Source organism: Rhinichthys klamathensis, unplaced genomic scaffold (assembly GCF_029890125.1).
Source record: "Rhinichthys klamathensis goyatoka isolate OS25496 unplaced genomic scaffold, OSU_Roscu_1.1 h1tg000439l_1, whole genome shotgun sequence".
Classification (NCBI taxonomy): domain Eukaryota; kingdom Metazoa; phylum Chordata; class Actinopteri; order Cypriniformes; family Leuciscidae; genus Rhinichthys; species Rhinichthys klamathensis.
In genome coordinates, this window is record NW_026606935.1 from 85,949 (window position 1) to 111,182 (window position 25,234).

At 37.3% G+C, this 25,234-nt stretch overlaps 1 protein-coding gene across 2 annotated transcripts in view; it reads right to left on the reverse strand.

Moving 5' to 3' along the window:
* Positions 1-12,407: 12,407 nt before the first annotated feature.
* Positions 12,408-25,234, reverse strand: part of scn1laa (sodium channel, voltage-gated, type I-like, alpha) — a 57,208-nt gene continuing 44,381 nt past the window's right edge. For both annotated transcript variants that reach the window (XM_056236131.1, XM_056236130.1), the window contains 7 exons: positions 24,758-24,880; positions 21,266-21,541; positions 20,117-20,170; positions 19,888-20,025; positions 19,596-19,700; positions 16,249-16,519; positions 12,408-13,576 (listed from right to left, as the gene is read on the reverse strand). In XM_056236131.1, coding sequence (XP_056092106.1) covers positions 12,414-13,576; positions 16,249-16,519; positions 19,596-19,700; positions 19,888-20,025; positions 20,117-20,170; positions 21,266-21,541; positions 24,758-24,880 — 2,130 coding nt within the window. In that variant the 3' untranslated portion in view covers positions 12,408-12,413. The remainder of the gene's footprint in view (positions 13,577-16,248; positions 16,520-19,595; positions 19,701-19,887; positions 20,026-20,116; positions 20,171-21,265; positions 21,542-24,757; positions 24,881-25,234) is intronic.

A 25,234-nucleotide genomic window follows, 5' to 3' on the forward strand; every position in this document is an offset into this window, starting at 1 on the left:
CCACAAGATGGCGGCCCACTCCCTTACATTTCTTCAACAAGTGTGACGCTGCATGATTTGAACCCTTTGAAATAAATAACGACTGCAGTCTAAATGGTGGAAAACCGCGTGTTGTTAATAAATTCTATAAGAGTTCAAATTAATATATGTTCTATTTGTAATGGTTTGAACTCTGTCTTTTGAGCATGGGAGTTTGATTTGTGAATGTGCCGTTGTGCGTTTAAAAACTGTAAAGAGATCAAAACAAGATATCCTGTATTTTTATTATCAGATTATTTTCATAAACAACATAAGAAACCAAGAGTTTAAAATTTTATTAAACATAGGTGAAAAAAACATGCACAAGACAAAAGCCATAGTCATTCAATCATAATACCTTTCCTGTTATGCATTATATTTACACAGTTTCCAATTTCTATGAGAAGAACAGCAACAAAGGAGAGAGAGAGAGAGAGAGAGAGAGAGAGAGAGAGAGAGAGAGAGAGAGAGAGAGAGAGAGAGAGAGAGAGAGTGTGTGTGTGTGTGTCAGAGGTCCACTCTCAGAGGTTTACTCCAAATGTCAGAGGTCACAAGAGTACTGGAGTTTCAGTGTGTGTATCCATAATCTTTTAAGTCTGTTCACTTGGATGATCACCTGACATAACTCGTTCACTGAGATGCTGGCTGCTTTTGCATTGATCTGCATGTAAAAGTGAGGCTGGGCTGTTTTGAATAGATGCAAACTGTGCTACTTCTGTTATGGTCGCTTCAGTATAAAGTACCAAATTTTCCCTTCAGAAATCATTCTAATATGCTGATTTGCAGCTTAAGAAAGATTTATTATTATCAATGTTGAAAACAGTTGTGCTGCTTCATATATTTGTGTATAAATCTTTACAGATGATGCGGTATGTTTGGACAGAAGACGAGACAGAGTTCTTTATTAAATTTATAAAAGACAAAAGAGTTACGGGCATACTGGATTCTAAACAACAAAGAAAACACCACAGCATTTTCGCTCAATTCATTTGAATTAGTTTTACGATCTCTTTATGAACTTTTTGAAGCGTCAAAGTGGTAGTTAGCTGTCAATGGAGGGACAGAAAGCTCTCAGATTTAATCAAGAAGATCTTCATTTGTGTTCCGAAGATGAAGGAAAGTCTTGCAGGTTTGAAACGACATGAGGGCGAGACGGCGAGTAATGACATAATTATATTTTTTGGGGGGAACTAACCCTTTAACTTCACTTTTTGAATAAAGGTATTTATTTCTTTAAAAAAAAAAAAAAACAGAAGGCCTTTATATGATATCTAATGTTTTAAATAGCCTAATGTGCAATATTTATGACTGGTATATATATGCATACATGTTTGACAGGTTGATTTATGATGGGTCATGTGTGTGAGTGATTTCATGAACTCTAAATCAGAGGCCATACGTTTGACTCCTGATGTCCAGTTTTCATTGTCCGCAGAGCATGTGAGATGGAAATGTGCTCAGATCCTCATCAGTGTTAATGAGAGACTCAGTGTTGCACAACACAGTTTGAGCTCATTGATCGTGAAAGCCAGCGCTGGGTCTGTCTAAAGCAGCTGAGAAGAGCACTGTGACCTGGACACCGGCATCCCAAGCCCTGATCCCAGCCGACACACACAGGGCCGTGTCCTGTGCTAAAGGGGGCCTTTCCCCGGCCTGTCCGATAACATTCCATACACACACTGACAGATAATCATTATCAGCAGCAGTTGTCAAACACACAGTGTGACAGTGATCAGGCTGCTGTCAGCACATGCCGTCTATTGTGATACTTGTAGATTTCTCAATTTTAATGACTGAGAAGGTTTGTATTTTGGATGATCAAGAACCGTATGTGATGATTCTCTGCACATACAGTACAAGGATTTTCTCTAACCGAGGACTTAAAGGTGCTGGTTCGCTAACTTCTTAGGGCACTTAGAGTACACTCTAGGAAGCTCTGACGTGCATGTTAGATTCTCTTCAGGTCTTCCAGATGAAGGGAAAAAGTGTTTTCTCAGGTGAAACAGCTACTTTATGTTTCCATCCAAAGTTGTGAGTTTGTGAGTTTTTATTAAATTAATAGGCTGCTTTGTATCTGCAAGGATGCACTAAATTGATCAAAAGTGACAGTAAAGGCATTTATAATGTTACAAAAGATTTCTATTTAAAATAAATGCTGTTCTTTTGAATGTTCATTCACCAGTCCATTCATCAAAAATTCCTGAAAATAAATAAATAAATATTATATCGAGCAGCACAACTGTTTTCAACACGGAAGATTTGAATAATGGCTGCTGAAAATTCAGCTTTGCATCACAGGAATAAATTACATGTTAAAATATATTAACAGAAAACAGCATTTTCAATAAAAAAAAAAAAAAAGGTGCAATTTCTACAGTATTTTTGTTCAAATAAATGCAGCTTTGGTGAGCATATTAAAAATGTTACTATTAAAATAATACTATACTGTATATATTATTTACTGTATATTATACAATAATATACTATGCTGTCAGATCGATTAATTGCATCGAACATAAACGTCTGCAAATATATGTATAAGCAACCGGGGAAACCTGAGACTTTTTTTTTTCATAATGTATAGTAGGCTACGTTTCCATCCTATTTTTATGCGATAGCTACTCCAAAATTCACATATGTGGATGGAAACATAGTAAGGTTGGCTGCTGGTGAAGATGTTGCACTTTCATGACCTCAGTGTCAAAAGCACTTAAACACGTTTAGGCCAATATATACAATTACTCGGACAGCCCTGGCTCTGATCAATAGCATATGAGTGCTCTTAGACATTTACAACAGCTCCTTAAAGATCCTCAAACCTTCTGACCGTAAGTCTGGTGGTTAGAGGCTCCTCTCGGCTCCATTTGCTGGATGCGGTTTTCCTGTAGTTATCCTTATCAATAAATGGTGACCTCCACAGGACACACTGTAAGTGTCTCAAAGAGTTTCATAGGCCTTTTAATAAATAAAAGCGACAATAGGTATTTAAATGGATCATTGAATATGTGCAAATAAAACTTTAATGTCTAGGATTGACATGCATCAGTCATTAAGCATCAGTCTGCTTTCTGAGCAACTTTGCAGTTCTGTTTGCTGAACACTGCAAGCGCCACTAAAGGTTTTACTGTAGTACACGTGTCAACTATATAAGCATTTTCTGCAGTAAATACACGAATACGTTCTAGGTAAGTTTAAGAATACGTTCTAGGAATTTAATATGGAACATTTTAAACAGGTTAATGCTACATTATTATCTCGTGACCTCATCACATTGCATGTGTGTGTCAAACCCTTCTCATCTTGTAAATAAATACATTTCTTTTGCATTTTCAATTCAGTGCTGTTCAATTGAACTGCCCCACAACATCAGTTATATAGACTTGGAGTAATGATACTGAAAATTCAGCTTTGCATCACAGAAATACATTTTTAAGGGGCTATATGTAGAATTCAGAAACCTGTGTTATTAGCGACACCGGTGGCCGTTAAGTGAACTGCAGCAGCTTATCGCTCACACTCGTGCACACGTAATGTACAAAAGACTCAATGCACCGATATACTCACTGCAAAGTTTCTTTTCATTCTTTGCTCAGAAGTAAAAAGAAGTAAGAAGAAGCTGTGATATACTGTTAACAAACATAGACACCGTCTACACTGATGAGAGCGACGTTTAGATGAATATGTAAATATGTGCTGTGCGCTTTCCTTAAAGTCCCTGTAAAGTCAAAATTAAGTATGTGTTTTGAGTTTGTCACACCACAGAAAAATTTGTTATTAGTCACCCAGCCAAATTTGAATGATAAAAAAAGCCAGCAAGTACATAAAATAAGCTATCAAAATCTTGAAAAAATGAGCAGTAATCTCTGCTCTCAAACGCTGGGGGCGTGTCCATTGGCTGCGCTGAAACCACGCCCCCTCGCGGGAAAGCTGCCGTCGCCACACTCAACTCTACAGCCGGAATGGATGCTCGCACAGTGGGCACGCACTGCCGATGATGGCACCAGTTGTCGGCGCGACAGGAGGATGAAGGCTGAGGCGGGAGTCGGTTCGGCCCCATTCACCAGTAACAGCGGATTATCAGTGAATCCCAGACAGTTATCTCCGACGAAAGTTTATAAAACTATCCCGTGTAAAATGATCACTTACAGAGTTTTGGCGGTGATCCTCAGCTCTCCATCAAGGTTGGCTCTTCACAAAATTAATCCACCTCTTCTTGATGTAATTGTTTTTCGGAAATTTAAATAAGGACACCGATCTATTTTGTACGTGATCCGGTGATCGCATCCAGGTAGTAGGCCTACGCATTTCCGTGACGAAGGCATAGCTAGCTAGCAATCTGTAGGCTGTGTTACTGATAGTACTGACAGTAACTCGCGATTGAGCGGCAAATTGATGTGAATGTGCTCTATAATATTGTTAGGAGCGGCAAGCCTCAGCGGCTCCAGTGCGTCATTAAATAGGGGCGTGTCCAGGAGCTCAAGGGCTCCAGTGCGTCATCGAGCCCTGTTTTAGCCCCGCCCAGAAAATCCGGAAAATAGCAATGGTGAAAAACTGTTTAACGGTCTAACTCCACAATTCAGTACTTCACAGTTCACAGTCTTTATAATATGTTTTAGCAATACATTTCTAACATTTATAATGTGTTTAGAATTTTTTTTTGAAATTGCCTTTACAGGGACTTTAATAACAAAATAAACAACACAAACGTCAGCGGTGAGAAAACAGCAGAAAGCATCTGATCATAGTGATGTGGATGTTTGAACCAGCTGTGCGACTCACCGGCATCATGTCGACACATGAGGTTATTAAAATTACACTTATGATAGTTTGATTATGAAGTATATTTGAGACTATAGACTATACAGATCTGGCTATGTGAGACTGTTTAAATTAAGGTTTTCTTTGCATGACACATTGACATTACAGTACAGAATGGTTCTTTCGGCATTATCCTGAACATTGTATAAGCATTAATTCCACGTGTCATAACGGAAGAGAGGCTCTCGGGAGCGTAAACGTCAAATCCATCGGATTTTCCCGGCGAAACTGTCTCGAGTCCTTCACATAAAAATCAATACAGGCTTTCATAGATATAGGAATTTGGGAAGGTCTCGTTTTTTACAAGCTGTTCACATTAGGAATACAAAAAGCAATTAATACATGACATGTCTTACATATAGCCCCTTTAAAACATATTCACATAGAAAAGTTATTTTAATTGTATAATATTTCACAATATTACTGTTTTTTACTGTATTTTTGATTATATGCAGCCTTGGTGAGCAAAAGAGACTTCTTTCAAAAACATTAAAAACTTTACTTTTAAAATTATACTATTAGTAGACCTATATTAATATAGACTATATTGGTATATACTATAATATACTGTATCATATTATTAGTAAACTGTTCCACATATACAAGGAAGACAAAACCAATTATGATTCATTATGCAAATAAATGTAAGAAAGAAGATCAAACACAGGAGATTTTCAAACTTTAAACTTTTCAAACATTTTCTTAAAAAGTAAATGTTTACAAACCAAAACTGAAATGATTGACAACCTAAAGTTAGCTTGACGTACACTAATAGTTTAAGAGATTTAGGCGATTAAATAGTTTTAGAGATTCAGAAGCACTGAAGGAATAGAGCGCAGTTCTGCCTTGCAAACACTGTAACCATAAACATACGTGACGTTGCGTTACTAAGCAACAGCGCAGCAGAAACTGCAGGATCACTTCTCATCTGAAGAAGTGTCTGGGACCAGAGCTTGGGACGGGCCAATCACGAGGAGCCATTAGCTTCTGCAAATATACTGACTCGACCACTACACCATCTGTGTTGGGTCATTTAAGAGCCTGGGTGAAACGTCTTCTCAGGGAACGTCTGGGATTCGGCCACTTGCTTAATTGTGTTTTTCTTAAATTATTTAGTTACTGTCTTACTGATGGGCTCAAATGAGAGGGGTATGTGAATCTAACTGAATTATTCTGCATTATCTAAAATGACCATTAGTGGAAAACGGAAATAAACACCACAAATGACAGGATAATAACCGGGTGTGGTGTGGTGAAAAACGAGAACGCTGGGGGAGTCTTATTGAATAACCAGAAAATGGCAAGATCTTTATTTCTTTATGCCAGGCTTGGGGATTGAGTCATCTTCAAATAAAAGCTCATCCCAGATCTCATATTAATAATTAATCAAATATTAATAGATTCAGCTGGAAGCTTCTGAGCCATATATTGTCTTGATGGTTTATTTGAATGTATTTTGTGGCTAAATGTATACTCTTCAATATTTGTGTTGGCTAATGAATCCTGGATTGAAATGATTTATTGAAGTATTTAAAAATATGTATATAGTCATGATTCTGGGACTTTTCTTTAAATTTTAAATTATTATTATCATTATTATTATTAATCTGACATGTTTCAATCAAGAAAACAAAAATATAATAATAATGAATATTGTTATTAAATGTATTAAGGTTTTTATTTATTAATACATATTTTTATTTATAATCTTAATAATAATAATTATTATTATTATATTAATTCATGTATGTATTAATAACATATATTTATTATTTTAATATAATAATAAGTATCATATTTCTGCATTTATTCATTTATAAATTATAAATACATTATATTAATTATTTTTAATCTGACATGTTTCAATCAAGAAAACAAAAATATAATAATAATGAATATTGTTATTTAAATGCATTAAGGTTTTTATTTATTAATACATATTTTTATTTATAATCTTAATAATAATAATTATTATTATTATATTCATTAATTTATGTATTAATAACATATATGTATTATTTTAATATAATAAGTATCATATTTGTGCATTTATTTATTTATAAATTATAAATACATTATAATAATTATTATTAATCTGACATGTTTCAATCAAGAAAACAAAAATATAATAATAATGAATATTGTTATTAAATGTATTAAGGTTTTTATTTATGAATACAGCTTTTTATTTATAATCTTAATAATAATAATAATTATTATATTCATTCATTTATGTATTAATAACATATATGTATTATTTTAATATAATAATAAGTATCATATTTGTGCATTTATTTATTTATAAATTATAAATACATTATAATAATTATTATTAATCTGACATGATTCAATCAAGAAAAACAAAAAAAATTAATAATTATTTTTATTAATAAAAATCTTATTTTGATGCAATAATAATAATAATTGTTATTATTATTACATTTGCTAATAACCCTGCGAATCAAACAGAAGCAAATGTGGCCAAATGTGTTCTTCAACATTTTTGTTCTGTTATGTGAAAAATTCTGGATTTGAATTATATTTTAATGTAATTGTTCATGATGTAATATAAATTATGAGATTCTGGGAGTCTTCTGGAAACTAGGAATATCACACACACACACACACACACACACACACATGTCTCTCTCTCTCTCTCATATAGCTATATATAATATATATATGTATAAATAATTATTATGATTTTAATTTGCTCCTCAGCCTGCAAATGAAGCATTAGATGGTTATGTGCGGTCAGACACGTGCTGCTCACAGACAAAAGCTCTGAGGAAAACAAAAAGCAGCAGTTTCACGTAAAAGCTCATTAGCAGAGAAACGGCGGTGTCCTGCGGAAGTGGATCTCGTCTAATGTTGATTGTGGTGGAGTTGAAATGGTCAGGACTGAAGTTACAGGAGCTCTAATGTGCTCGTAATTAGAGCGGACAGTCACTCGAGACCATAAAACATCTCTCTCTTCCCGAGAAACATTACTATGTGTTTACGAACAGACATCACGGCGTACATATGCTGTAAAATGTGAACACATTTAGAGGAATCATCACTTAGCAAACGGCCATCGTTGCCAAGAACATTCAAAATGTTGTAATGACTTTTTGAACTTGATTTTTTACTGTTTTTAAACACATTTGAAAACTCTTTTGAGTAAAAGTAATATTGTGAAATGTATTCCTGTGATGCAAAAAGTGAAATTAAAAAATCGTAATTATTTCAAACCTTTGTGTGTGTGTGTGTGTGTGTGGTGTCACATAAATAACACACTTTACTTTAAACACTCTCAAACTCAAAAGTTGTGCAGTGTTATTTAGCTTTTATTTTAGTATTATATTTTGAATTAGTTTTTATATTTTTAGTTTTCATGTTATTTTTAGTCATTTTAATATGTGCTTTTGTCATTTTATTATTTTTAATTTAAATATGGCTATTTAGGTTTAATTTATTTTCATTTCAGTTTAGTTCATTTTAGTTTTCATTTATTTCAGTTAATCATTTTAGTGCTTCAAATTGTCCCAAGGCAACATTTCAAATCTTCGTTTAATTTAAGTTTTTCAACTAATATTTATATTTTATTTCAGCTTTCTTTCATTTAACAAACATTTTCATAGTTTTAGGATACATTTAGGCCTACATGACAACGATGTAGGCTACTAAAACGGAAAAGTTTTTCCTTCAAATTTTTCGCATACAAACAACAACGTTGTCAAAACGATTAAAGTTCCTGCGGATCTGCGTAAACAAGTTAAAATGGCTGTATTCTCCTGCCAGGCCAGTAGTTGGCGATGTCACTTCGTAAAAAAAACACTATGCGCATAGACTGAACATGTAGCCTAATACACGTGTGACGATAACGGTATCGATTTCAGAAACTTACACTTTCAAAAGTTTGCGTTTTCAGGCCCCCAAAACGCTGTTGTCGTGTAAATGAAAGGCCAAACCTCTTGACACCGCTTTCAACTAAAAATGTAAACTACTGGCCTGGCATGCGTAATACAGTGTCTTTAGGCGCTTCCGCAGACCCGTGTGAACGGATTGTGTTGACAACATAGTCATCGGTATGCGAAAAAATCTAAGAAAAAAACGTTTTCGTTTTAAGTACATCATTGTTGTGTAAATATACCCTCAAAAACGAAGCAAGGAATGCAAAATGCTAGTCTTTCGGGAACATAGAACAAATAAAAAATGATTTAAAACCATCACAATAGTCACAATGGTGCTTAATAGTTCACACCAAATTTCATAAAACAAAAATAGGACAAATACACAAGAGTTAGCAGGTCTGAGGTATGTGATGAGTTTATTCTTTTAGCTTAAAGAACCCTCGCATGCAGTTTGACTCACAGACTACAAGCATGATGCATTTAAAAGCTATTGATTTATGTTTTATGCTATTTTGATATTTGTTTCATATAAATTCGTAATATACCTAGACTTCATTTTCTCAATACAAGTCACATTCACATGGAGCAGTTACTGTGTTTATGTGGAACATACGAGTCTCTTACATGAAAAGAAATGTAATGATAACGTTCAGAACTATAAAAATGTAAACAAATGCACGCTATCCCGTCAGTCTTCAGTCATCGAGATGCATGTCAAATAAACATTGATAACAGAAATATAAAACTAGAATCAATCACTCCTTCATAGGTGAAATATGCAGTAAACAAAAACGGTGCACATAAATACAGTATTTCTCATGTTATATATATATATATATAAACAAAATGCATAATACAAATAAAAAAGTCATATTTCAGCTTCAACATAATCAAAATGATTATATTTCCCATATAACAAGCATCATTTTGTTATTTTTATTTGAGCTTTTATGATGCATAACCTTTTACTTTACACCTTTCACATTCCCTACATAGATTATAATTCATAATTTTTAATTATATAACATTGCATATTCCTACAAAATATTTACACATACGAAGGACCATTTTTGAGAGAAATTTTAAAAAATGCAAAAGACGAGAATGCTTAAAGATGAAGTTTTGGCTAACGACGCGGTCTAGAACATCTACCTGACCAAATTTGAGTTCATATACAAAAATGAATTTGCAACCACTGAAGTGAAGAGGGTGGGCACAGATCTCTAGACAGTTCATTAAAGCCGTTTCAAGTGCAAATCAGTGAGACAGGAACAGGAAAGGCTGAAATCAGACCGGTTTCACAGTTCAGGGTGTGATAGAAGTCTTGAGGTTTCATGGAAAGTGTTTGCTACAAGCTCTGAACCGAGGCAGGCGTAAGGGAAGGCACGTGTGCGAATGGCTTTCTAGCGTGTTGAAGAGAGACCTGAGAGGCACTGAGCCATTCTGAAATACTGAGTGGGAAACGGGTGAGATTTCATGCAACTATAATTACACGTGTACCGACGGCAACAGTTGTGGAAATACATCAACTCTGTCTCAAGTAACATAGGATAAACAGATTGCACATTCGCTTGAAAACAAAAACAAACATGAGTAAATGCAAACTTCTAGTGACAAACACAAATCATTGAATAAAGGGAAGTGTGTCATTTCTGCAGCAAAAGAAGCACCAAACATTCCCGTTCATCAGTGGAAGTTGATCAGCGGGTGCATGAATCACTGGAAGTGTGCATTACATCTCGTCAATAGCAACACACCCTTCACTAGTGCTATATTAGATGAAGAAAGATGCGTTTTGCTCCCATAACTGTATAGTAGTTACAACAGTGACTAACTCTGCTAAAGTAGAGAAACTTTGAACCATGCACAATCAATGGCGAGCAGATGGGACAACCTTTTTCTAGTAAATAGTGATGCAGGTATGACCCAAAAGACTAATTCGCCAGTGGTTCCCTTGAGATCTTCCTATGGGGTTTTATAATGGAGATCAATTTATGAGTAAACAAAGGGTACATTTACATGACGACGATGTACTAAAAACTGTACTAAAAAAAGTTTTTCCTTTTCATTTTTCGCATATAGACGACAACATTGTCAAAACGATCTCCATACACAATGATCCGCGAGAACAAAAAAAAAACGGCTGTATTTTTTCTGCCAGGCCAGTAGGTGGCGATGTAAAGAAACACTACACGCCTATAGACTGAACACTTAATACTCATGCGCATGACGTCACCGTTTTCACAAGCTCGCGTTACATGGAGACGATAACGGTATCATTTTTAAAAGCTTGCACTTTAAAAACATGTTTTCCAAAAATTTTAGGCCCCCAAATCGCTGTTGTTGTGTAAATGTACGACCAAAATGCGTAAAAAGCTTTCTGTTTTTAGTTGAAAACGGTGTCGTGCAAACTGCACACACTCACACCCCATCCGCTCTTATCTAAAGTAGTTACTAATTAGAAACATTTTTTTTTTATTAAGGTGTGTCTAGTTTACGCTGTAGAACAAAACTTCCAAGTATTGTCAAGTTATGTTTACCACAGACCTTATTTTACTCATAAATTTAACACTCCCATTATAAAAACTCGAGGACACCACTGTCGAATTAGTCTTGCGGGTTTTTCTGTCATCCCTGCAGGGCTGGGTGATATATTAAATATTTACAGTATATTTGTTTTTATTTTGCTGGGAATATAAAATTAACGGATAGTGTAAATATTACAATATAATATTTGTAATGATACATTTATGTAATGGTGGAATCAAATCATATATTATGACAAATTACACCATTACATAATTAATTCTCAAAATATATACAGTATCAAAAAGTAAACATTATATAAACACTACCATTCAAAATTCTGGGGTCTGTAAGATTTGTATTTTTGAAAGAAGTCTGTTCTGATCATCCAAGGCTGCATTTATTTGATTTAAAAATACTGTAAAAACAGTGATATTGTGTACTAGTATTACAATTTCAAATAGCTGATTTTTTATGTGAATATATATATAAGCTCAAACAGTAGAGCGTTTGGCGCTTGCAACGCCAAGATCATGGGTTTGATTCCCACCCAGGGAAAGCAAGATCTGATAAGAATGTAAAAATGTGTACCTTGAAAAGCAATGCGAGTCGCTTTGGATAAAATGTCTGCCAAATGTAAATCTATTTTAAAATGTAATTTATTCCTGATCAGAGTCTTCACTATTCCAGTCTTCAGTGTCACATGATCCTTCGTAAATCATTCTAATATGCTGATTTGCTGCTCAAGAAACATTATTATTCTTATTATCAATGTTGAAATATATATATATAGACTTTTTAGGCTTTGCTATTAAGGTTTGGTGCCGCTTGTGGGACAGAAATAACATACTTCACCTTTAAATGCAAGACACTGGGAGAAGCACACAGTCAAACTAAACGTATCAGATCATGACATGAGACAAAACAGTTTTCAACAAGATTTGGTCCATCGCCGTTAACCAGCGAGTGAAACATGTAGCAGCTTCACTGCCTAACTAATGTTAATCACAGCTCCAGAATAGGCACAATGTTCAAGTATGCTCAGGCAGTATGGCATAGACATCCACATCAAAGAGACAAGGTCACCTGACCCTGACAAATAACTTGAAGTTGTAAACAATTATTGGTGTCAAAGAAAAGTTCAGAGCAGCTACTCTACTTCTTCACTCGGTTACCTTTGTCCTCCACTTCCTTTTCATGCTTGTCCTTTTTGTATTTGTTTTTGTTCTGTGCCGGACTATCGTCTGATCGCTGAGTGGATGTAGCGAGCGTTGTATCCGAGTCTTCTGAAGCGCTGGCATCGCTGCACTTTTCATTGTCCACGGACTCTTTGCTCCGCACCTTCCCATTTTGTTGCTTGTTCTCTTTGCGGATTTTACGAACTTTCTTCATACTATATCGGACCAAATGGGTCCTGAAGGCTCTCTGGATGATTGCAGCAGACATATCTTCATGTTTCCTGCGCAAAGTTGTGGTTATAGGCTCGTAAGAAGACTTGGACGGGTTGGAGGCCATGAATCGGTCTTCCATTTGTCCGCGGAGGAGGTCCATCTCGCCACCTTCTCCGAGAACACGTTTGGTGAAAGCGAACAAGATATCTAGACAGTGGATGCGTTCGCCGCTCACCATCGGCATATCCATGGAGATCAGCTGCAGTCGGTTGGGTTTGGGTATTCGCAGAGGAGGATCCAGCGAATTCGCGAAGTCCGACAACTTGCCGTACTCCATGAACTGCGTGGCTTTCGGGTCGAACTTTTCCCAAACCTCGTAAAACCTGTTAAAGTCGTCTTCGCTCAAAGGCTCGGCGCTCTCCTCGGTGGCCACGCTGAAGTTCTCCAGGATCACGGCAATGTACATGTTCACCACTATCAGGAAGCATATGATGATGTAGCTGACGAAGAAGAAAATGCCGATGGATGGGTTCCCACAGTTTTTTTTTTCCGGTTCACAGTCTGGCCTGTCGGTATTTAGCATGGGTGCCAGAAGGCCTTCCCAACCTGCCGAGGTGGTGATCTGAAACAAACACAACATGCTGTTGCCAAACGTCTCAAAGTTGAACATGTCGTCGATGCCGGCCGTTTTTTTGACGTAGGCAAATTTGGACATGCCGAAGATGGCGTAGATGAACATGACGAGGAAGAGCAAAAGTCCGATGTTGAAAAGGGCAGGAAGTGACATCATTAGCGCAAACAGAAGGGTCCGTATCCCCTTGGCCCCTCGGATGAGACGTAGTACGCGGCCGATCCGGGCGAGGCGGATAACACGAAACAAGGTCGGCGAGACAAAGTACTGCTTAATGAGTTCTGCCAGTGACATGCCTGCAATGACAAGAGTCAAATAGTGTTCATTTCTCATTTTTGTTTTGTTTTAACCAACTAAATGTCTTGGTCTAGTTTTAGTCAAAGAAAGAAAACTTAGTCACATTTTCATCATGCAGCATAATGGTTAAATTGATAGTCACACTTATTACATTTGGTTATGTACAGTCAAACCAAATATTATTCAGACAGTAGACACCATATATAACTGTTGATATTTTTTACTAGTGGGTGCAGGACACTATAGTTCATTTAAGCAAGTTAGGATAGCAAGGTGTCTGAATAAATTTAGATATTTGCCTCGCTGCATACAAAGTTGATATACAAAGAAAAATACTTCCCTACTATACAGTATGCGAAAAACAATACGCCACCATGGTAGTATGTACAAATAACCCGAATAACCCACTACTTCTGCTGAGATTCTAAAGTGTGTACTCAATGGACACTTTACTATCCCATGAGGCCATAGGACAGGATTTACGAATGGCAGTGAAGTGACGCAACTGACGCCGGTAGGTCACGTGACAGTAACAACATGCCGGATATAGTATGTCTGAATTTCATTCATACTACCCATAATCATCCTATATAGAACATACTTTTTTAACAGTCGTGAAGTAATTCAAATGTAGTATCTACAGACAGACAGAATACGATTTTGGACGCTCCGTCTGTTCTCAGATCATCAGAGAGATTATACGGTTGCCAGATAGCAAAGATTAAGTAAAACACTGGGAAGAAAATGGATCCTTTTAACAGAAAAGCTCTGATTGGGGGATTTCAGCTCTTGACATCTGGCAACCGCAAGTCTATAATATTTGTTTCCTTTTTTTTGGTAAAGTTTTTATTTTTGAACTACATTTTAGTCTTGTCTTTTATCATCAACAATATTGCATGTTGATACAGTCACAGGTATCGTTTAATGACCCTGGTGTCGTCCCGTCATCATCTTGTCTTAGACATGGACAAGTGCTCTTTAAAGGGTTAGTTCACCCAAAAATGAAAATTCTGTCAGTAATTACTCGCCCTCATGTTGTTCCAACCCCGTAAGACGTTCTCTCATCTTCGGAACACGAATTAAGATATTTTTAATGAAATCTGTGAGCTGGATCACCATAGGCTTCTTCAGGGATTGAACTTGCCGGCCTCGAAAACTTATTAAAGACATCGTTAAAATAGTCCAAGTGACTACAGTGGCTCAATCTTAAGTTTATCAAGCGACGAGAATACTTTTTGTGCGCAAAAACAAACAAAAATAACGACTTTTTCAACTATTCATTTCCTTCTCTGTGGGCCTCGAGTCAGTTCACTAGTGTAATAGCGTAAGCTTCTGTTGTTGTACGTCACACGCATCACGCACATGACCAGCGTCGGCCAATAGTGAGCCTACGTGTGACGTAGCTCTACGGAATCACACTACGTTAACTGACTAGAGTCCCAAAGAGAAGGAAATGAATAGTTGAAATAAAGTCGTTATTTTTGTTTGTTTTTGCGAACAAAAAGTATTCTCGTCGCTTGATAAACTTAAGATTGAGCCACTGTAGTCACTTGGACTATTTTAACGATGTCTTTAATAACTTTTCGAGGCCGGCAAGTTCAATCCCTGAAGAAGCCTATGGACTAGTATGGAGGAGTGATCCAGCTCTCAGATTTCATCAAAAATATCTTAATTCGTGTTCCGAAGATGAACGAAGGTCTTATGGGGTTGGAACAACATGAGGGTGAGTAAATATTGACAGAATTTTCATTTTTGGGTGAACTAAACCTTTAAAGAGCATTTTTCTTCAGTTTTGTTTAATAAAATTAACACTAGATGCATGTACCATGCTTTTTTCATTAATTGATATTTCAATCATGATTCTTTACAGGGTTTGAAATTAACATCCGCCAAATGCGGGTAAAAATCAACTGTGGCGGGTAACAAATCAAATCACTAGCCAGTTTGGCGTGTTATTATGTTTACTCACTTTGCTGGGGAAGTTTGTGTAAGCCAAATCTGTGCAGATTTAGCGCAAATACTCAACTTGTGAGTCATCATGATATATTAAATACAGCGTATTGCGCAGAAGCTGCACATATCTGGCTTACTTGAACACACGCGACACTACGCAACAAATAACGGCACGCTTGTTCATTTTCATTGAAGCAATAGCGAAGATTAAAAAGCATTTGATTAACAGAAAAGACATTGATATTTTCCAACATCCTATATGTTCTTTGTGCTGTATTGAACTGTCCACCTAAACACACATTTTTGGTGATGAGGATGAAAGATGAAGGGAGGAGATGGCTGGATGACAGGATTTTGTTTGAATAAGAAATGGATGTATGAAATCCAAATTTTATTTTATATATACTGTAAATACATGTATCATGTACGTGTGTGCGTGTGCATATTTATATATGCATGTGTATATTTATGTATAAAATTAAAAAAATTTGTAGCCAAATTGGCAGGTGGATAAAAAAGTTAGTTTCTTTATCACGCTAATGTGTCAACTTATAAGCAGTATTTCGCTTTTTGCGATTATTTTGCGGTTAAATGTTGACTTATGCAGGATTTAAAATTGTGTTTCAGAGGGGAAAAACTGGAGGGACTGATAAAACAATTATCCAAGTCAGACAGAGCTTAGTAAAAGGTCAATTCCTCGTCATGCTGCAGATCTTACCTACGATAGACAGGACGACAACGATAAAGTCAAATACGTTCCAGCCAACGGTGAAGAAGTGATGCCGTAGCGAGATCATCTTTAGCACACATTCGCTGGTGAAGAGCACAATGAAGGCAACATTGATCCAGTACAGCACATTGGTCATTTCTTTGGACTGATCTTCTGTCTCCACCATCATAGTGACCATGTTGAGCCAAATAAGGACCATAATGAAAATGTCAAAGGCTTGTTTGGTTACAAGGTCAAAGATGAGTCCTTGAATCTTGTTCTGGCATTAATGAGAAGATGTACAGGAACAGATGTTAGTTTTATTCAAAGACATTTACAAACAAGAAAATATGGTTTAAAGGGATCGTTCACCCAAAAATGAACATCTCCTCGTCATTTACTTAAAGGGGTCATATAATGGTACATGCACTTTTACAAGTTGATTGTACTGAAATGTGTGTTGGCAGTGCCTGTACACAACCATCATATAATGATAAAAATCCATCCAGTGTTTTTGTTTTAATCTCCTTATACGTTTTCCCTGTCTCAAATCGAGCCGTTCAACCGTGTGACGTCACACGCTCGGACGCCCCTCCCACGATTGTTGATTGACAGCAGCATTTCAACACAGACCCGCCCTGAGCGAGCTGTCATCATAGTCTGCCATTGTTGATACACTGGAGCAGAATGGCGTCTAAGCGATTGTGGTGTTCTGTTCTTGGGTGTAATAACGAACACAGCAGTCATTTTTAATGTTCCTAAATCCGAACCGCTGAAGACGCAGTGGCTGAGTTTTGTTTTCGAAGGGAATATTCCCCACGAGCAACGTCAATGCGTTCATGTTTGCGCGAATCATTTCTCACCAGACTGCTTTATAAACGAGGAGGGTCAGTACAAAGCTGGTTTTGCTAAGAAGCTGCTCATGAAAAATGAATCGGTACCAACTTCATGTCCCTGCTGCACCTCCAGAAGAAGTGAGTGTAAAGTTTTATTAACCTTTATATTAATCTTTGCAAATCGCTTGCACGCTTCACAATGAATGCGTCTAAGGTTTACACTCAGGGTACATTACGGCATGTTTTCTATGTACGACGTTCTCAATATAATTCATAATCTCACGTTTATAATGAACAACGCGTTATGGTTATTGTGTTGTTACAAACTGTGTACGTATACATCAGTAAACACATAGCGTTCGTATCTCACTACTCTACCCTGCCAGTACGTTACATTCAAAGATAGATAAAAGTGACATTACGTTAACCAACCATTCAGAAACGTCCTGTTTGAGCCTTAAAGGGGTAGTTCAGGATTTTGGACATCGGGCCTCATTTCCAAGTTAGTCTTAGTGTTATTTATCAGTGGAGACAGTTTTAAAAAAAATTCATCCAGTTGTTCCAGTTGCATAGTTCGCCGGTCCTAGGCTAGCGCGAGTCAACGGTATCTGCTAGCCTGCCATTAAAAACAGTTTTACCCACTCCACAGTACACCAAAAGCAAATCAATTATAACGCCAGACTATCGATGTAAATGTCTGTTAAGAGAATAATGTTAGAAATAGTTATAGTGCAATAGTTATACTTTGTTCCCTGTATTTATTAGCACAGTCTACAGCAGCGGCGGAGTGATATGTAGTTATCTAGGCAACCGAGAGAGAGGTAGAGAGAGGTAGTGAGAGAGAGAGGTAGAGAGAGGTAGTGAGAGAGAGAGAGGTAGTGTGAGAGAGGTAGTGAGAGAGAGAGGTAGAGAGAGGTAGTGAGAGAGAGGGGTAGAGAGAGGTAGAGAGAGAGAGAGGTAGAGAGAGGTAGTAAGAGAGAGAGGTAGTGAGAGAGAGAGGTAGTGAGAGGTAGTGAGAGAGAGAGGTAGTGAGAGAGAGAGAGGTAGTGAGAGAGAGAGAGGTAGTGAGAGAGAGAGGTAGAGAGAGAGAGGGGTAGAGAGAGAGAGAGGTAGAGAGAGGTAGTGAGAGAGAGAGGTAGAGAGAGGTAGTGAGAGAGAGAGAGAGAGAGAGAGAGAGAGAGAGAGAGAGAGAGAGAGAGAGATAGTGAGAGAGAGAGGTAGTGAGAGAGAGAGAGGTAGTGAGAGAGAGAGAGGTAGTGAGAGAGAGAGGTAGAGAGAGAGAGGGGTAGAGAGAGAGAGAGGTAGAGAGAGGTAGTGAGAGAGAGAGGTAGAGAGAGGTAGTGAGAGAGAGAGAGAGAGAGAGAGAGAGAGAGAGAGAGAGAGAGAGAGAGAGAGAGAGAGAGAGAGAGAGAGATAGAGAGAGGTAGTACAGGTAGTCCCGACTGTAGTGCGCTTCGGTTCTGTGTTTACTCTTCGGCGCAGCGCTACTAACCGGAGTAAAGTAAAATCCCGCCACTGCTGAGAAACTAGTTCCTGTAAATGTATTGCGATCATTGAGATGCAAGAGTAGTTTGATTTTTAACATTATTCTCTCAACAGACATTCACATCGATAGTCTGGCGTTATAATTGATCTGCTTTTGGTGTACTGTGGAGTGGGTAAAACTGTTTTTAATGGCAGGCTAGCAGATACCGTTGACTCGCGCTAGCCTAGCACCGGCGAACTATGCAACTGGAACAACTGGATGAATTTTTTTTAAAACGGTCTCCACTGATAAATAACACTAAGGCTAACTTGGAAATGAGGCCCGATGTCCAAAATCCTGAACCACCCCTTTAAGGCGATGATACACAGGGCAACTTTTTGAGCAATGTTGCCGTCAACGGGCAATCAGATGAGACACAGGGCCCACGACAGATCTAAATTATCCAGATAGAAATGTATTGCCCATTTTCAATGGGAAAGTGCCCAAGCAACAATCGCTTGGCAAGATTGCCCAGCAAACATTGCTCGAAAAGTTGCCCTGTGTATCATCACCTTTAATTGTCGAACTTCTTCGGGGCCGTCATCTTGCTCCGGGTCCGACTCCGGTTCAAACTGATACGGTTGCACAGATGTGTCCTCAGAGACTCCCGCTGCCATTCTTTCTCCAAAATATACCCTCAACTGTTGTCAAGGCAACACTCCACGTGCGTTGTGTCAAAACGCCCGCAGAACAGAGGGGCGGAGTCAGATAAGCTCATTATCATTTAAAGACACATGCACTGTGCTGAAAACAGAGCTGTTTTTGACCAGGTAAAATGAGTGATTTTTTACAATACTGAGAATTTTTTATTAAAGTATATTACAAACTTTTCATTTAGACCCAAAAGAATCAAATTAACTTGTATGAAAATGGCATTATATGACCCCTTTAAAAGCAGCTTTTGCATTTATAAGAGATGATAATACAGTTCTGGAGGGTTCATGATGACAAGAATGCAATTTTTAGAGGAGCTATTCTTTTACAGGAATGCTTACTTTTGGCCTTGGAATAGGTTTTTGAGGCTTCTTCGAGCCAAGCTTCTTCATAGCATTGTAATATTTCTTCTGCTCTTCTGTCATGAAAATATCCTGACCTCCAAAGTAAAGACAGAAAACAGAAAGTTCATTTTTCGACAACCAAGGAAGACGCGATTTTAGAATCCAAAATCTGTACTTTGCATGTAAAGAGTCGTCTGCATCCAGTAGACAACAAACTAGCCTTAGGAGAAATCTCTGAAGTCTCAAAACAAGATACGATCAGAAGCAGCTTAAGCCAATAGATACTTATCTTTTTCTTCTGCTGATTGAAGTTGTCAATGATCACACCAATGAAGAGATTTAATGTGAAAAAAGCTCCAAGGATGATGAAGATGACAAAATAGAGGTACATATACAGATTCACCTCATACTCTGGCTGCTCATTCACCTGCAGACATAGAGATAGTTTAATAATTGAGTTAATCTATAATAAATAAAATACAATGAATGATACATTATTGAAGGAATTAATGACTTACTTTACGAGAGTCTACCGCTGCATACATAATGGGCATCCACCCTTTAAATGTGGCCTTGACAAAATGAAAAATTAACAGTTTACTTTTTAATTTTTAGGACCATTATTTATTATTATTTGAATGGTAACACTTTACTTGAAGGGGTGTGCATAAGACTGACATGACACCTTCATAACCATGACATGACATAAGTCTTGAATATGAAGTAGGGTTTATGCATGTTTATGACAACTGTCATTAAGTGTCTTTCGCTCAATAATGACATTTTGAATGCAAATATGACATTGTTTAAGATGTCTTTGTTATGACATCTTGACATTAACCATAACATCATAACCTGTCAGTGTCTTTGTCATGACAACTTGACATTAAATTAAGTTAAACTGTCATGTGGTTGGCTTTGACATTGGCTGTCATAAGGCCATTATAACTGTGTCATGAATATTTTCCGTGACCTCACAGTGGTACTAATTGAATTTGACATTAAACAGTTATAATGGCTTCATGACAGCATATGTCAAAACCAACCACGTGACAGTTTAATCTAATGTTAACCAATAAATCTAGGTGGTTTCTTAAGTTTGATAATTAACCTGCTATGTCATGTTTATGACAGGTTGTGTTGTCTTAGTAATGTCAAGTTGTTGTGACAAAGACACTGACAGGTTATGATGTATTGGTTTATGTCAAGGTGTCATAACAAAGACATTTCAAACAATGTCATATTTGCATTAAAAATGTCAAAACTGAGCGAATGACTCTTAATGACAGTTGTCATAAACATGCATAAAACTTCCTTCATATTCATAACATATGTCATGTCATGATTATGAAGGTGTCATGTTAGTCTTATGCACACCCCTTCAAGTAAAGTGTTACCCAATAGTAATAATATAAATAATACTAATAGGAATTACAAAACGAAAACATAAAAAGGGTAAACTTCTGGATGCATTACATTACTAATAAAACAAACAAACAAATAAATAAATAAAAATGACATCAGATTCACCAACTGTAGCCAATTTTCCAATCATGTTGAATATTTTCATGATGGCACAAATACATAATTCTACATTTTCCATGTTCTAGATTTAAATAAATAAATTATAGTATTTACTGACTACCAGCTATTAAGAGCATCCTTACCACTTGTAGCAGGGCCAAGTATCCATTTCCCACATTGTCAAAGTTAATCTTCAGATTTCTCCAGCGAGTTTCATTTGTGCCATCATTTATACAATCGCTGCTGTTACGGATCTCTGTGGAAGCCATGCGCTTGTCCGTGGTAGAATTTACACATTCATAAAACTTTCCGGCAAAGAAGTTGACGCCCACAATGCTAAAAATGAGCCAGAAGATGAGACAGACCAGCAGAACGTTCATGATGGAAGGGATGGCACCCAGAAGAGCGTTCACAACCACCTGTGTCCACAGAAACATCACAACCTTACAAACTGTTATGAATATGATGCAATAATCATGGAAGCACTTTGTTTGACAGCGTACTGTATTGTACAGCCAATGTTTTTGAATAAATGATTATTCCTCTGACTGAAATAAAAGCAGCCTGCTTTTGAGCCGTTTCACATACACGTGGAGATACATCAAATATCATATCAAAAGGCTGAAAATCGACATGTAACTTTTTAGCCATATTACAGGCCTGATTCACCTGTAAAACAAAGTGCATCCTGTTTTAATTCTATTGACTTTTGGCAAAGAGAGGAAAACACATGAGTGTAATAAGAAACTTCCCAATGCATAATGGTTAGCAGTAACAAGAGCAGGAGAACATTATTATTATTGGCAATTACAACAACAACACATGAGGGGAGAATCTGGGAAAGAAGAAAGATGAATGGAGAGGGAAAGTTATGCAGTTCGATGGGTTGTGCAAAGTTCAAAATTCAACAATCGGCTCCATTGGATTTCTGCATGCTTTGTACCACCTCAATTCAATTCCAGAAACCGAACTGCAATTAAAATGCCTCTCAATTCAATTCTGAACGACGCACAACCCTGACAGTTTGGCATGAAAAAGCACGACCTTTAGGAAGTACCGTGAAGCCACAGTATTCGTTTACTGTAAACGAACAAACACAAAAAGAAATTAAAGCACATGTTAAAGGCACTCAGCAGCAATAACACAACCAGATGCATGGTGTATTTCTAGACACTGTCGATACAAACAGAGCAGAGTGGAGAGGAGAGATCAGTGATTGCCACGTGAGGGGGAAGCCATCGCAACATCACATTTATGTGGAAAGCGTACGCAAGCGTTTGGTCAATAGCAGCACTATCGACCCTCCTGAGCTTATTACATAAAGCTGCACGTCAATGCTCCCTATCATTGCTTGCAATTCACAGCTTGTAATTGTTTAGTAAAACACCACAAATGGTGACCAGACACAGGATTATATCTCAGTACCGACCCCATCTCACACATTACAGCAGATCGCATCCATAGTGGCGACCCTATAAAAATGTCCTTAAAATCCAACAAAGAAATGTATTAATATTACTATGAACTGCATAGGGACATTACTGAGTGTCTGGATTCTAAACGTCTCTTGATTTGCAATGGTTTCAAGCTCCCGGCAGCCTCATAAAACACACTGGGTTCAGCTTTTTGAAGATGAGGTAATGTCAATAAATTTTTCCCAGTTTCTAAGCACCTTTTATCACACAAAAATCTCCACTTAATTCCTCTGGGATGCTGTGTAACAGTAACTAAGCTTAGAGAAAAGTCAGTTAGGTCACTGTTTGACAATCATCTCAGTGATAAATTCACCTGAACCAATACAAATCCACATTTTTATCTGCATCGTCTAAAATGGGGAGCTTGAACTGATGGTAAGCAGGTTGATGTGAGTCTTGTGCTTATTGATCAGGATTATCGGGGACTCATGCTGGGACACATGTTTAGCTGGAACGGTCAGAGGAGGAGACGGAGGGAAAAGCCACAGTGATGATTTACTGTACAACAGAAACACATTTCTCTCTACGCTCTTAAAGTCAACATAAAATACAAGTAAATTGCATTTACTTGATGCATGTTAATGGTCTTATTGGATAGGATTATGTGCACATTATACTAAAGCAAAACTTTTTCGTCAGTTAATATTTCAGCATGTTTGTGGTTTCTCTGATGCCGGTTAATGGTCGCAAACAGTAAAGCATGCCGTTAGCAACACCAAGGTCATGGGTTTGATCGCCATTGAATGCAATCCAATGCAAATTAAATGCAAGTCGCTTTGGATATTATGCATGTAATGCATGAAACTAAATAAAATATTTGATCTTTTTCTTATTTCTATTTTTAAATGATTTACTTAATATTTTAATAATTATTAGCTTTTCATCTACTTACAAACCCCCTGCAGTTTCCTAAAAAAAAAACAGTTTGGGGAAAATCAATAATACTGGTTGTCAGTTTCATGTTGACTTTAATGAGCTGATCTGCTTAGAGGACTTCATTCAGATACATCACCTCTTATCAACCCAAAACTACTGAAAAGGAATTGTCACACTAGTTGTAATTTTTAAAGGATGTTGTCAACTTAAACTAAAGTGCAACAGACAACCAATCATGAGCTTGGCTCTTTAAATATTTATGCACTTTTGCCAGAAAAGTCGCAAATATTTTCAAGTGCTGTATATGTCTATTTTCATTTATTTCCATTCACCAGACTGGTTTATGCGGTGACAACTCCAAAAACGTTATAAAACATTATCAAAAAAGTGTTAAATTTATGATCAAATCATAAAAATCTGTTAAATTCTCGAATAATGTCTGTATGAGTGTGCAACGGGAGTCGAGCCTGTATTCTTTTTCTGGTCATCATAGTGACAGTGACCATAGTAATATCTATGATGGTGAAGTCCATAAAACTGAACAGTCTTATTACTTTTGAGTCCAATTGAGTTGCGAGTTCATCCATCAAATCTTTATTAACTGACAGCATCTTTTATATCTAGGTGGAGAGCAAAATAACCCAGAATGACACTGGATTAACAATTTTCAGTGTGAAAAGCCCAAAAGAAGACCAACATTTTTAATGAATTCAGGTCCGCTCTCTTGTCAATCAGCCTTTCTTTGGCCACATTTGAACTCCTTGCCAAATTATTACCCCGCTCGTTGAGGCCGTTACCTGGTTGCCTAATCCTTACCCACCCTTACAGAGACAGAAACATGAGCCGTGTGTCATTTAAAGGTTTTAGATCCAGTCTCTGAGTTTTATGCGTGACTCAAATGGACCGCACTCCACCCAGATATAAAAGCTGCTGTCGGTTAATGAGGATTTGATGGATGAACTTGCGGCTAAATTGCACTCTTATCGTCTCAGAAGTCATACAACTTTTCAGTTTTATGGACATTGTCATCTTGGATATTACGTTGATCACTTTTGCTATGATTACCGGTAAGAAAATACGTGCTTGACTCTCGTTGCTCGTTCATACAGACAGTTATTCGAGATGTAACTGTAAGTTTCTGTTTGATCGGGACATTTCGAGACACACACCTGTAAGTAAATGCGGTGTCAATCCCAAAAACTGACAGGGTGAACATAGCCTTTGATTGAATGAAGTCCTCTATATTATCAGTTTAACAATAAAGGCCACATTAAGAGATTTTACCCTCATTCCCTCAAAGCGCGAGAGAGCTCGGAGAGGTCGGAAGGCTCTCAGTGTTCGGAGAGTTTTGATGGCGCCCAGGTCTGAATACTCCAGGGCGTTGGCCACCAGGCTGATCAGAGAGACCTACACACATAAACAGAGGTAATTAGGAGAAAAGCAGGAATCCATTTCTTCCTGCTCTGATCTCTACCTCCCTGTGGTTTCTTATGGGAAATATGGCCTTTCAAATGAACAAATGACCAGTTTGCTTACCCAATCAAATAAGTCACAAGCACTCACATGCATAACACAGAAAAACGATCATTTCAAGTCGCTCATTCTCAGCTCACACACAGTTCACTGATGCTCTCTTGCTAATGGTGCTTTTATAACCACTGGGGGGATTTTACTAGAAAATGATTTGACGTCGTTGATTTGCACCTGCTGTCTGCGTTGTTTTAGCACCCAATTCACAAAAGGACTCACGCAAATCAGGTA